The sequence below is a fragment of the Phlebotomus papatasi genome, chromosome 1, assembly GCF_024763615.1.
Source record: "Phlebotomus papatasi isolate M1 chromosome 1, Ppap_2.1, whole genome shotgun sequence".
Classification (NCBI taxonomy): domain Eukaryota; kingdom Metazoa; phylum Arthropoda; class Insecta; order Diptera; family Psychodidae; genus Phlebotomus; species Phlebotomus papatasi.
The window spans coordinates 21,605,918-21,621,525 of NC_077222.1; the positions used below are offsets into that span (position 1 = coordinate 21,605,918).

Below are 15,608 nucleotides of genomic sequence, written 5' to 3' on the forward strand. Positions count from 1 at the left end.
ATGGTTGTTTTTTAGACCAAAACAGAGGTGGCATGAAAAATTTTCGATACTATCGAATCGATAGTATTGATAAATCTATATCTGTTATGTTAGGGAAATATAGAATTTTAAGGAATTGCTGGATCATTTAATTGGGCAGTCTTAAAAGAATGTGGCTGTAAATAAATATCTATTTTAGCTGCAAAAGATGAACCTATCGTGTAATATTTTTAGAATTGGCAGTCAATACTGCTATCGAAAATAATTTAATATGTTACACCAATTGTCAGTTGTAACCAAGTATCTAAAAATTAAGATAATTTCTGAGAAATAAATCAATAAAAAAGCCAAATATAAAGATGTAAAAATTCATATCCTTTGTTGTTTTAGTACAGACATGTACTAAAAGTTTCTAATATATATATTTTTTTAAATAATAAAAATCTTCTAATGGAAATACAGTTTCGTTCAAGGTTATCTTTTTCTGAGTGACATGATTATTTTATTTTATGCTTTTTCACATCTGTAAGATATTTTTTAGTACATGTGTAAGAAAAATTTGAAAATCTTGCATAACTGTGCTAAATTAAGGAACATATTTAAATCCATAACTATATGTGAAATTCAAGTGATAATATTTAGAGCATATGAACATTCAGGAAAGCCAAAGAAGGACTTGAAATTAGGAAATGTTCTAATTTATGGTATAAGTACTTTTTAGTACAGTCATGTACTAAATTTCTCAACATTTTCATTGAAACTTAAAGTATTTTAATTCAACTAAAGCTTCTGTTGACAAAGTCCTTTTCTTAAAATTGTCGGAAAAAACCTCACAACATGATAACTCAACAATACAGCTACATGACAAAATTCTATCTTTTATCTATTTTCAATTCAACTCTAATGATAGTAGTCAATTCACATTTGAATTGAATTGACGCCTTTAGGAGCTTTTTTCTCATGTTCAAGTTATACAGTTTATGAGAGCTTTCGACGCATCAAGTTAGCGATTTTTGTATCATTTTTCTTCGTCTTTTTCTCATTTTTTCCTCCTACTGCAGACTAGAAATCGATCAAACTCATGAATACGCACTATCATGTGGCTGGAATTTGTTCTCAAGCCGCAATTTTGAGTAAGGGATGGAAACAAGGTCGATAGGTATGCGTTACGCGGAAAATTTACATGTAAAACTTTTCATTTCCTTTTTTATTTTAAAAATAAAAAAGAAATATATATAATAAAATTGAAATCAGTAGAATGTGCGGGAAGGATTTGTGGTGAAGAAATTGCTATAGGGGTTGTATTTCTTGGGAAAATGCTCTATATAAATTTTTTTTGTAGAACTCAAGTATTGCTCGTTCTTTATTTAAATTTGGCTTTTTCATTCTTCTCATTCTCGGTGTCGCCTCCTGCTGCGTGGGAAATTCATAGAAAAATGATTCCTCTTGTGATCCTGGAGGAGGGTAGCTACGAAAAGGATGTGCTATTGTATGTAAATTTGGGGGAGCCTCAGATGGTCGGAGGTAAGTTATTCGTTATTAAATTTGGCTGCTATCGGTGGTGGAATAATTAAATTTATTTATTGCGAATATTTAAAGTGATACTTTCCACGAAATATGCAGAATAATTAACATTACATTTTATTCCTTTTCTTTTTCAACATTTTATTTTTCAATGTTTTCAATTATTTTATCTCTTTCTTTCCTAATAAACATTAACTTATTGCCTGTGTAGATTTTTTTGGAGACAAAAATCTTAAAGCTTAGAGAAACCCTTTCTTGAAAGAAATCAAGCACTTTTCTGAAATATTTATTAAACTTAAAATTTCTTTACATTTTCCCTAATTATATTTTTTTATTTGTCTTTCTTGACTTTTAACGAATCTCCTATCCAAATTATTATTTTGCATATTTTGTACGATGAAGGCAAAACATCGCTGTCTCTAAAGTTTCATCATGTTATTTGAACATTTGTCTACAATTTTTATAATGTGTATTTAATTTATTTTATTTTCTTTTTCTTTTTCTGCTTCTACTTCTATCTTCGTATAAAAATATCAAACATACTACCCGCTACTACATAACTACTTCTGCTGCTGCTGCGCTACAAAATTATCAAATTATATTCATGTTACTCTTTTCTGTGCTCTATATTTTTTTCTCTATCTGTTTCCTTTCATGTGCCAAAATGTGTTACGCGATATGAACGGAACATTAAATATACCACAAAATTAATAATTTTTTAATAATATTTTTTTTCGTTTGTTTTTTGTGCAAACTAAAAATTGTCAATAACTCGGTCACAATTGTTTTTGACACCACGAGAAAATAATAATTTGCTTATGAAATATTCTATTTTTTATGTGAATTTACTGTTTTTTTTTCTGATCGATTTCATTTCTTTCTTTTTTTTTTAATAATTAAAAATACATCACTAAAAAAATTGGGTGTTAATCTCTTTGAAAATGATGCAAAAAAATGCACTCGGCCAAACACATTGAATGAATAATTCGCAAAAAAACGGATAATGAAACTATAAATGGCTGAATTTTGTAAGTAAAAAACGATATGAAGAGTTTTTTCATGTTCTTTGTATCCCTTAATTTTCACGTAACAGCTTCACTTTGTTAATATTCTTCTAACTTTTTTCTAATTGATCGTATAAATTTGAATAACTATTGCTCTTGGACTTGATCATTCTAGAGTCATTCTATCTTTAGAGAAGTCATTCTTTCTCTTCATCCATAATTTCTTCTGTATTCCGCTCTTTTCTTTAACAATCACGAATTGAATTGTAAATGAATTTTATTTAACACAGTTGTTACAGCGTAATCGTATGGCTTATGGTAATTAGAATTAGGCACTTGCATGTCTTGCTGAAGTATGTATAGTCAGTTTTCTTGCGCACATGTTTTGCATTTACACATAAAACAGGACAAATCACTGAATAAATGCTACTATTTGGATATAAAGGGTGAATAACTAACGATTTTATAAGTATTCTAAAAATTGGAATATTTTCTCACGTTATACAAGTCTTTTTGATATTAAACTTTATAATATTTTGAACTTCTTTGATACTTTGAAGGTGATTTTTTTTGCAAGGTAGCAAAGAGACAGATCACAAGTAATACCGCCACCCTACCATTCAATTCAATCGAAAATTTTAAGGTTTCCAATCACATTGTTTTTATAATTTGTTAAAGGAAACTTTGACCTTTTCTATGACATAAAATGAGCTTTATGATCCCTACACACTAGAGAAGTTTATGTGAATATTGGAGCAAATTTTCTACTTTTGTGTAGGAGAAATTCTTCAGACGAAAATTCTCTATTGTGTAGGGGCCATTAGTCTCTAAAATATTCCTTTCTTATGTATTAAATATTTTTCAAACTTCAAGCAAAGCCACGATGGTTTTTACTTAATAAAGAAGATTTCTTGAATCAAATATAGAAACAATAATTAAATTTATTTGCCTCTTTCGTATTTCGCAAGGAAGAAGTATATTGCGTCTGTTTTTGACCACCTGTGAAAGCTTTAATAAATTTTAAATTACGAGATATTTCTTTAAATTTTCTGGCCAAGTCAGTTTTGCATTTATTTGTTTTCTTTATTTAAGGTTTAGAAATTGCAGTGATTTTTCAAGATGCTTTAAATTAATTTCAATTTGTATCGAATTCTTAAAAATTGTCTCAGAAATTGCCGTTATTAAGAAATCAGCACAGGTAAATCTTTTAGATGAACCTTATGCAGACCTAAAAGTCCTAAATAACGTCTAATTTGATTACTTTTTGAGAATCTAACAGGTCATTTAATCCAATTCTAGGTTAATCTGAAGCCCGTGTAACGTATAAGAACAACAATTAGAATTTGGGATACGTTTTATAGCCTCTCAAAACTAAAAAAAATGTCTGTCAATATTTAGGGTATTGAAGAAATCTTGATGGATTTTACCACACAAAATTAATCAAAAAATAAGTCACACCTATATTTAATTATATTGATATAAAGCTGAATCATTTTTTTTGGCTAAAGACCTTTACCTTCCAAACGGACATATGAGGATTAGTAGGAACATTACCTTGTTTAATAAGAATTTAGGATTTACAAGTGGAGGCTTCAGGGTGAGGAAAGTTCTTATGGTTATCTTAAATATTGTCGATAATTCAAGGCGATTATAGTTCCAAAAAAAAAAAAACGAAACGAGCATTTGTAAGCTTAGTTTTGAAAGACTTTTTAAAATTTTTAAATTTTAAAAATTTAATTTTTTTTTTCATGGAAAATACTTATGAGGTATTTCTCACATTATATTTGATATTTTATTTCTGCTTGAACTTAAACAGGGAGCAGTAAATATAATCCTCTTTCTCTTCAATTTGTCATAGACCTAGGGCTCAAATAGTAAAAGTTTAAAATTACGGTCTTCTGTGATAAAATGAAACCTTATGAAACATTATTTATTTAATAAGTAATGGAACTGGTGTGATGAGTTGATTTGAAAGATTCCAGGGATCACCAGTGAGATTCTTCTTCACCTCAAAATTAAAGACACATTTTTAATCTTTCCCAGAGCTTTCAGTCCGGATATAGACCTTTCAGTTAAAGCGCAGCTAAAGTGCCAAACAGAAAGAGTCTTTGCAGAAAGGCTTTTTTTTTAAATTATAAAATTGTAAAAATTAAAATCCCATCCAAACATTCAAAACTAATTTTCCATTTAGTGATGTTTTTTTCCTAATTCCCACAAAGATAACGAATCCTCAAGAAACCACAAAAACATAGTCTTAATCGACCACTGAAGAAAATCCATATCCGGACCAAAATAATAATAATAATAATGCTGGCACAACATTCCATAAAGGAACTAGGTCTTCCCGCAAGGGGATTTCTAGACATGCATAATTATTTTTTCTCAAACTCACTGGATGCAATCCGAACACCTTTAACGCCAGAAAAATTCCTGGTGACCTAAAGGGGATTCGAACCAGGGACACTTACATCATAGAACGAATGCTCTACCACTTGATCCATTAAGTGCCGGACCGAAAGCTCTGGACAAAATTAAAAAGGTGTTTTTAGTCTTGAGGTGAAGAAGAATCTCACTGGTGATGACCGAAATCTTTCAAATCATTATTTATTTGTCCGTGCAGTTAGTATTTATTCCAAAATATACTAAATTGGGTTATTTATTAAAAAAAAATAGATTTTGGATTTTTTTAAATTTATCAATCAATTTAATCGGTAGTAAAACGGTATGCACCCAAAAGGATGTGAAAGATAATTCATGGAGAGTTCTTTATCGTGTCTTTGCGCATTCCGCAAAGCTTGGATGAATTGTCATCTCTTTCGTTTTATTTATGATTTTCGAAACTGCCCAAATTATCTTTCTTAATAACTATGCTGAGCTGATCATGTAATGTTGCTAAAAAGGCATTTTTTAAATTAAAGGCAAGGATTAGCATTGTTGCGGCAATTCTATATTATTAAGTTCAGCTCGTTTTTCTTTTGATTATTTAAAAATACATTGCAGAATATTTGTATGAAATGGCTTTTACCCTCCCTTACTCAAAAGTTCTTGAAAGTATTCTAAATATTCTGAAAAAATCTAGCTTTAAAACTTTCAAATACAGAATTTAATTTGAGAAACTTATAGTATCTAAAAGCATTTCCTTCGCTTTATTACTTATTTATATATTTTTATTAGGTGTAGTTTAACCCTTTAACGACAAGACACTTTTTACGGACTGAAAATCAACAATAAAAATTAAACTGGGAAACATAATCAATGATAAGTCTTACATCTAAACTTGGAAAGTCCAACAGAGTCTGATTCGGTGTATTTTGTGCTTCTATGAATGATAGGAACAAAAATAACCCAAAAATTTAAGTAATTTTTCTGACAATACCAATGAATTATATTTTTCGCTTTAATGAAAAATGTTACATATAATTATCGTAGTTTTTATTGCCAAAAGGGTTTTGATTAAAAAATATTAGAAGTATAAAAAATAAATAAAATCAATTATGAATTTGAGAATTTAAAAATTCGCCATTTTTGAGCTTAAATATTTACTACATGACAAATAGCTAGAGACTTGCAAAAAATATTCTAGATTCCTTCGACCTTCTACTTTACAATTATGTACAGACATAAGAAAAAAATAACTTTAGTTAGTCAGAAAAAAATATTTTCTTTATGGGACACCGGTGCGGTGTTCCAATGGTCCTTAAAGGGTTAAACAATGTTTTCCTAGGATACTCTGATAATAATTAATCCTTGACTACCTAAATCTTATTTTTTTAATGAAAGTCTTAAAAATGGAGTGACTTAATTAGCCAATGTATTATCCTAGAAATGTCTTTCTAACGTCAAATCTTCAGAATTTTCAGTTATAATAAAAACCTCCACACATTGGGTCCGATTTCCGTAACAAGTAATATAGGAGATTTATTTTAAAAAAAGCATTTTTTTTTTACGAAAATCATTCGCAATCGGAAATGGACTTAAGATCTTAATTGTGGCTTACAATTGTGCCATCAAAAGGATTTCTCAGATGGTCAAAAACTACCTTTTTACACAAGAAAAAAAATAAAAGAATAGGTGCCCTATAGGGAAATAAAGAAGTCTTTTAATACTTCCTGTTAGTGTAATTTTTATTGTCTGTCTTGCAACGCCCCTCATGGGAAAGTTTTCTTCTAATTAAAGTTACCAATTCACCCAACAATCTGCAAACAACAAATAGAGCATTCTTCAGTGTCAGAACCGTGTGTGCTTGCGGTGCAGAAAAAGTGGCAAGTTAAAGCTCCCACGGGAAAAGAGCTGTTTTTGCATTCGGAAGGAGAAGCATTGTTCCGCGATTGCAATCAAAATGTGGTGGAAGCTTTTGAGTGGTGCTGACAACTCTAATTCATATTGCGAAGCTTATTGTTCCCTCTAACAACACCACAATATTGCCACTAAGTGATTCTTGGAGGAATTTTAGTATCGTGGGGCTATATATGCAAAAGAATGGATGTTTATCGTGACTTTGCCTGACAAATTAATTCACTCACTACGGCACGTATTGTATGACCCGTCAAATGCACAACAATTTAAGTAATTTGAGCTAATTTGCCACTTCAATGCTCAATGTAAATTGTAAAATTCGATTAATTGTGTAGAAATGTGTGACAACCAGGCGTCTCCGCGGCATATGGTGCTTTTCACACATAAAACAAAACCATAACAAAACGACCAAAGAAGATCTCAACTCACTAAATATCTTTATATCACCCACACACGCTATTCCAAACATATTTCGCACTCTTTTGTCTCATTTTTTTTTTATTTGATCCCATACACAACTTTTCTTCCCATTTGCTGGAATTACAAGCTAAACTGGCCCAAAAGTTTTGCACACAAATTTTTCCTTATGAAATTTTGTTCTCTGTGTGAGACATATTTATCATCCCAACAATAAATGTCTTTTGCTTTTACTTGTTCGCTCGTTTTTAGTCTTTTTTTTTTGGTTATAATGTTGAATTTTTATTGCTTTATGTCTCGTTGGTGGTGCTCTTCTCTCTCTCTTTTTAGTGGTTCGAAACACTAAAAGGAACAACACAAACACACTGCAATTGCTCTTTTATTGTCATAGGAAACAATACAATGTCTGGCACATGGACTATTTTTAATAACATTTTATTTACAATATCAAAACCAAGGGGGTGGCTAGAAGCAGACTGCAATGTAATTGTGTCCAATAGCCTTTCACTGGAAAGGCAATTATTAAAAGGATTTTATCATTTGTCAATGACAATGCAATTCACTGCTGACATAACTTTTTAACAACAAATGTTGATTTATAATCGAAGATATGATTAACTAGAGGCTTTTAAATATGCAAGTCACTAATTGGAGCAGAATGTAACAGTTTGGTGGAAATGGGGCAGAGTTTCATACTATAATTTGACTTTGAGAACGTTAGACTTAAAAAGGATCAACATAAGTTCTCCGGTAGATCTTTTTATCCAACACGTTCTCTGATTGGCTGGAGCTTTGAATGCTTTCAAGCTCCAGCCAATCAGAGAACGGAATAACACTAAAATATTCTGTAAGACTAAATAATTGATTTTAATTATGATTCAACAAAATTACTTCTAATTCAAACTGAGACCTTTTAAGAATACTTCTAATTGTTTGTCAAAAAGCAAAGAAAGAGGGGGACTAGGGTAAACTGAGGTAATTTGGAATCTTGTCTAATTTGGAACAATATGAGATTTTCTAACAGTTTCAGATAGTAAAAGGAAAAGACAATGATGAAGTTGGGTAAAGTGATATAAGTTGCGCATAGTGTTACAAGTTTGACAATTCGCCGGAACAAGTTGGACATGGCTTTTTTCTTGATAAATATAGTACAAAATTTGTTTTTAAGCACAAGGAACCAAATTATAAAACTAAAGCATTAAAAACATACAAATAAAAATGAAGTACTAAATTTATCAAGAAAAAAGCCCTATCCAAATTCTACCGTTGTCCAAATTGTACCATTGTCCAACTTGTACCGCTTTACTCTACTATCGAATGTAAAGTCGTGTACTTTTTCGTGGTTTTCCTTTTCTCTTTGACCATCTGAAATAGTGAGAAAATCTAAAAAATTCCAAAACAGACATGATTCCGAATTACCCCATAAGGTAAAGTACCCTTACTCGACCGGGTTCCTCTATTCGACCGGTGGGTCAATTTTTGAATATTTGATGGTGAATTTCATCAATTTCTATGAATTTGTCACTGATTCGTATTATTTAAAGAATAATTGACCTATTAATGTTAGATCATACACAAAATATTATAGTAAATATAATTAAATTGAATAAATAAATCTACCGGTCGAATAGAGGAACCGGTCGAATAAAGGGTACTTTACCTTATTACTCTAGGGCTAAATTTATAAAAATAAACATTTTTTATAACCTCAATAAACTAAATCGATTTATAGGAGAAAATACTCTCCCTTCGTACGTTCATGCCTTTGAATAATGTGAATTTTCTTTTAGTTTTCCTAAAAAGACTTACACATTTCTACTAAATATTATTTAGCTTATCATTAATTGTTGACAATTCCGTGATAATTCATTGTAATGCCCAATGCACAATAACTCTTGTTTAGTAAACATGTTTTTGACATTTCAATGAGAGTGAGTGAGATCTAGATCTAGTCATCTCGCTCATTCTCATGGGAAATTTTTAAAACATATTTACAAACAAAAGTTATTGTGCGCTGGTCATAATGCTCAACGCACAATAACTTTTGTTTAGTAAACATGTTTTTGACATTTCAATAAGAGTAAGTGAGATCTAGATCTAGTCATATCGCTCATTCTCATGGGAAATTTCGAAAACATGTTTACAAACAAAATTTATTTTGTGCTGGGCATACATTTACGAAAAACAAAAGAAATTCACATTATTCGGAGGCATGAACGTTCGAAGTGAGAGAGAGAGCACTTTCCCCTAATAAGCATATTCTTAAAGAAAATTTACCATTCTACGACTTTTCTGAGAATTAATTTCCTCTATCACGAGGAATGTGGTTTTTCAAATAGTTTCTGGAAGTAGATTTTGCAAAGAATTTCAAAATTCTTCAAGTAAATTTAGTCGGATATGGTATAATTTGTGTTTAATAGAAATCATCAAATAAAAAGAATCCGTTTTGTCAAATTTTACTCCAGTGTCCCCTATGCTTAATTTTTAATTATTGTAAATCATGCTTAATTATTTTCAAAAATTACGATAGAATCTTCAGAATTATAAATTTCATTATTCATCCTGCAAAATTCGGACATGCTCTCACTTTATAAAGTGAGCTTAAAATAGAGCGGTCATATATGAATTTCGCAGGGTATGATAGATTATTTTTTATAATTAAGCTAATAAACATCTACGTTACTCTCATTGATTAATGCTAAATAAAATTAAAAATTGATTAAATATTAATTAATTAAATATAATAAAGCCTAGCTTATTATTGTTATGAGCTTGTTATTGAAATAAAGAAAAAAAAATAATAAGGAGAAGTAAGGCACCTTTGAAATTGGGATTTTCTCCTGTGTTTAAGTGGGACTGAGTCATAACAAAATGCAATTTAGATTCTCAATCTGTTTGTACAGCTAATTTATATCACGATAAGGCTCGATTTTATTTAAAAATAGGTGAAAAATTCCAATTTCAAATTGACCCACTTCCTCCTATGGTCTAAATCTAAAAGGAACAGTTTCATACTGTTGATTTCTTTTAAGACACGTTTCTAAATATTTATAAACTATATATTCAAGAAAACTGTCCATTAAGGAAGTAATAGTTTATCATTTGTTTGTTAACACTAAACTCAAATTGACCGGTTTTAAATTAACACATAATTAAACGGTGCAATATCTTTATCAAACTATGGATTTCTTAAAATTTGCATGTAATATATTTTTCAGTCTTTAAATTTTAATTTTTTGCTCTTTTCCAAGACCAATTTGTTAAATCCTACAATACCGCGGTTTGTCATTTGACCGAAAAACGACCAAAAACGGATTTTTCTTCTTCTTCCTTTTGTAACGGCCATCAATCCCTAACCATACTAGCGTTCGTAACGGCAGATAACCAAAGTTATAAAAATTTGCCTCGAGTAAGCGAAGTCTCATACCCCCCCCTGGCAAGTTGCCTGAAATTTGAAGTCACTTTCTCATACTTAGATTTAAATTTATATGGGAATTTTTTTGCACTCGTTACCGTTATGCTAAATATTTAAAAAGTGAGAAGTTTTCCCGTATTATAAGATACCTTTCCGTATGGAGGGATAACTATACTAAATTTTTGTTCAAATAAATTTTTTCCTCGGAGCACTGTGAGCTGAGTCCGAGATCAATTTAGGAATTGGCTTCAAATAGCTCCATATATAAAGGCCAACTTGCCAGGAGCTCGCTCATACCCATTACCTAGTGGCTGCTTCAGAGACGGTTATTTCAAATTCAAAATATACTTCTTGAAATGAAAAGAATATTTTTTTCATAAATAATAAATAATTTTATAGCCCTCAACTGAAAATCACAACGTAATTTTTTTTTGTTCTCAAAAAAATTCTGGTACAATTTATCAAAAAATGCAGAATTTTCGGTCGGGAGTATGTTTAATACTGCTATTTAGTGTTTCTCTATAGACAGCATACCCTCGCAGAATTTATACATATAAAATATATCATGAAAATCGTGATTATAAATTTTACCAAGTTGATAAATAATTTCAGAAAAGATATTCCTAGTCTATTTTGACAGCACGACATTTAGACAAAAGTGCCGAAAATTCATAAAATTTTCTATAGAAATTCTGCAGAATTTTCGTCAGTTACATTTTTAAATCTGACGAATTTTCGCAGAATCCTGCAGAATTTTCCGGGTGGGGTGTTAAAAGTTTGTCAGAGGAGTGTTCTTCTTTAGAGAACATGGTAAAATTTTGTCAAATCCTGCCAACAGAATCTTCCGTAAATGTTTTTTAAGAAGATATTTTACCATAAGATACAGTGGCGGCCACAATAATAGAATTGGTTCAGCAAAGACCACTAGTTTACCTTTACCATTTTTGTTTATTCCAACTCGTTGACATAATTTTGATATAGAAATGTTCAAATAATTACTTTACGTTAAATAAGTATTGTTTTGACCGCTAGAGGTCTCTATTTTTCACAGAATACATCAATAGTGAAATTTGGTTTGAACAACACGATAGGACCACTTTCATTTAAATTAAAGAATGTGGTCTATAAATCGAATAAGTTTAAATAAAGCCATATTTAGAAACCATAAATGACAGTTTTCCAATTTTTTTGGCCGAACTGAATTTCACTCTTGACGTATTCTGTGTTAAGTAGAGACATCTAGCGGCCAAAACAACCCTTATTCCACGATTCTAACAATTTGAAGATTTCTACTTCAGAATTATATCAACAAATTGGGAAAAAATTCAAAAGTTAAAAAATATAAGCTTTGCAAAGTGATTCTATTACTTTGGCCGCCACTGTATATAACAAATAATTGTGAGAAATAACATCCTTTTGACAAAATTTTAGCAAAATTCAAAATGGTTGGTTTACAGTCTTTCAGAGTAGTTTTTAATCGAATTATTGTTATTAATATAATTTATATTTTCCAAAGTTAAGCATGGCATGATTGATTTTCTGGAGAGACAAACTCAATACATTCTGCTCCATTTTTCCCAGTTTAGTGTACTTTTTTTCAAACTCATCAGTCTAAAAATCTGCATTAAAATGGATTGTTTGAATCTCCGAATTTGCAGAAAGAATTCTTATTTCTTTTTTGCTATTAAATTCTACAGCAAATAATTTCAACTTGTGGAAGTTTAAAGCATCTTTTGATCTGATAATTTAACCACTACTTGATACAGAATGTTTTGACTGCCAAATCATTTTTTTTTCACAATATCAACACACCATGTATAAGAAATAAAAAAGACTCTTTCTCTGTGACAGGAAAATTTACGAGAGAGTTAATTTTTTGGTCTATGACAGTCAAGAAGACACATTTAATTTAATACATGTTCACAATTTATCGAGTGGAAACTAGAAACTGATTTCCTTAAGACTTCTACAGGGGAAGTCTATCAAATAAATGACTTCGTGCAATCAATAATAAAGATTTTTATTTCCCTGGGAGCTCATATGTGCTTTTATTTTATATTGCTTCTGCTTCTGTGCCTCAACTTCCAATTTGAATTGTGAATTTAACCCACGAACACAATAAAATGTCAATCCTCACGAATTTCTCTCACTGCGACCTCAACTTTTGACCCCACTTTTGATTCTCAACTATATAACCCTTGATATTGCAGCTTTTTCAGTCATCGAAAATCCTCTTCTCTCTGCCTCCGCTATTATGGTATCTATGGAAGCATCTTACATTTTATAACATAAATATGTCTTTCGTGAAAATGCCATTTGAATGTTTGTCAACGTGGTAAAAAGACGACGTGAAAATGCTTTCTGCGAACCAATTGAATGTGTATTTTGAGAAGAAAATTAATTTAATGCTACACAGATGACACCATTGCGTTCACTTTTCAGATGATTATTATAATATTTTAAAAAAGAACACACACACTAAATTTTATGTATATATTTTCTAGAAAAGTCATGGGCAGGTCGTGTTGCTGAACGCTTCTGGCCAGGAAACCGTAAGATGTCAGGAGGTTACCAATGTAAGGAGACACGAAATTTAGTAAATATTAATAAGGCAAAAAAAAAAACATTTAAAAAAAATGTTCTAATTATATCAAAAGAACTGAAACTATTCAACGTTATACCCTATGAAAAGAAATGATATTTGCTGTTGTACTCTTTTATCTCTCTCTTTCTTATCCATTTTAATTGTTTCTCTCTATTCTCACTGTATAAACTTACTCCTCTGGCCCATACTGTCCTAATTTTAGTGAATGACTAAGATGTGTTAGTCACGAAATTGATTATATTGCTTCTTAAATTTCTCTTTCAGTATTTTTAATAAATTTACCCCACAAGAAGAGCTAATGATTCTCTTCATCCAACATTATTTTAACTTTCTTAACTCCACACTCTAAGGTCTCATCTTCTTCACAATAAGAATATATTAAATCAACAATTTTATTTAGACTCTGTGACCTTAGGAAAAAGATAAATTACTTGAAATTCTTTTGAAATATGCAAAGAAATAGAGGAGAGCTGGGCTTTTTTCTGTGTAATGAACATTTTTCATATTTAATTAAATATTAAATATAACTATAAAATATTTTAATAAATTCACATTCTTCGAATTGTGAGCTTTCGGAGCTTTAAATACTTAAAAGCTCTGACTAATTAGACAATATGAAAAAACAAGAATATTTAATAATATTCACAATATTGACTAAAATCAATCGAACTAATTTGGGGCAGTCTGGTACAGCCGATTTTGCTCTTTATTTTCATTCAGGATAAAGGGGATAAAGATTTTCCATTTGATCAATTTGAATGAGAACATTTAATATCACTGCGAAAAACTTTTAAGAACTCTCTTTAAATTTAATATTAGAAACTTCATGAAACTTTATAAAACAGAAGACCGGGGCAGATTAGCCAGCAAAATAAATTTTTCTTTGAGTATACATTTTTGTATTTTTATTTATTTATTTCTTTATTTATTTCAAATACAGCTTTTGAGCTAGAGCTCTAGAAAGCAAAATTTTGACAGATGTAAGTGTACAAAGAATTCAATGTTTGTGTGATAGAGGCCACCGCCGTCTTAGGCCTTACGTTCTGAAAAAAATATTTGAATCAGACCGATAAATCTTTCAATAGATAGTGAGGGAAATGTTTACTCTGAAAGCTTTGAATAATATTGTTTTGCATAATATTCTTTGTAAAACAAACTAAAAAATCAAATTGCATTGCCTAGTACTTCACTTGGGTATTTTTTTTATCTTCGTCCGATTCTTCTTGTTTTAAACAACCTTTGTAAATGTTTAAAACCTATATACTTGTAACAAAAACAAAGATTTTAAAGACTTAGATTACTTATTTACGGCAGTTAGTTTAATATGTAAATCAAAAATAAAATTCGAAATAATTAACTATTTTAGTCATTATAGAAGAAAACGTGAGTTTAGCAATATTTTCGTGGATTTCTATTCAATTTTATTGAACTTTTTTAACTAAAAGCTTGAGAATTATCTTTTGAGAATAAGAACATTTAACTACACCATCTTTTGATATTTCTGGTGAGAAAGTAACAAAACGGTTATTTTATTTTTTTTACAAGCTACCTTAGTGCCCTAAAAATTTCTAATTAGTGCAGTTTTATAGGAAATTTACTGCTCTACATCTTTGTGAAAGTCATTTTCCTCTATTTTAAGGAAATGATGTTTTTTCGGCCGTGAGACATCAGAAATTGCTCCGGTCTGTGTTACTTTTTGCTCCATACCTTTTGTTACTTTTTACCCCAAGTGGCCATTTTTAATAAAAGGATTTCTGAAGAAAAGAATCTTTGTAAAATTCTAAAATAGATAGTGAGTTAGGTTTTTCAGGACAATCTGTCCTTCTGGTGAGCGTCGGAATTTATTGATCAAATCCTATGAATCAAACACACAATTTTACCAGAGCTTTCGACACTTATCGTGTCTTCTTCAGTGGCTGTTGGAGGAAATTTTTATTTAAATCGTAACGAATTTTTCAATTTGAATTACAAGGTCTCTATCTTACTTATTGGTTGGTCTTTTCTTTAGGATTTTTGTCACTAATTCCTCTATTGTCTTATGCATCAGTTTTGAATTTGGTTAAGAGCTCTAGAAATTGAACAATTAAAGATTAAGTAAGATAGAGACCTTGTAATTCAAATTGAAAAATTCGTTACGATTTAAATAAAAATTTCCTCCAACAGCCACTGAGGAAGACACGATAAGTGTCGAAAGCTCTGGTAAAATTGTGTGTGTGATAGGATTTGATCACCAAATTCCGACGCTCACCGGAAAGACAGATTGTCCTGAAAAACCTAACTCAGTTACACCACCGTCGGCTATCCCTTTAGACCAGAGGTGTGCAAGAACTGTTTGAAACCGAAAAAACGTCAAATAAAGCTTGTTCGT

General features: G+C 30.4%; 1 protein-coding gene across 3 annotated transcripts in view; it reads left to right on the forward strand.

The window, feature by feature from the left end:
* The window catches only part of LOC129798183 (sodium/calcium exchanger 1), a 326,830-nt gene that overhangs the window by 137,673 nt on the left and 173,549 nt on the right, over window positions 1–15,608 (forward strand). For 2 of the 3 annotated variants that reach the window (XM_055841206.1, XM_055841207.1), the window contains exon 2: window positions 1,412–1,503. In XM_055841206.1, coding sequence (XP_055697181.1) covers window positions 1,412–1,503 — 92 coding nt within the window. Of the gene's footprint in view, window positions 1–1,411; window positions 1,504–13,139; window positions 13,212–15,608 lie in introns of all 3 variants that reach the window. The other variant, XM_055841205.1, reaches the window with a different exon arrangement.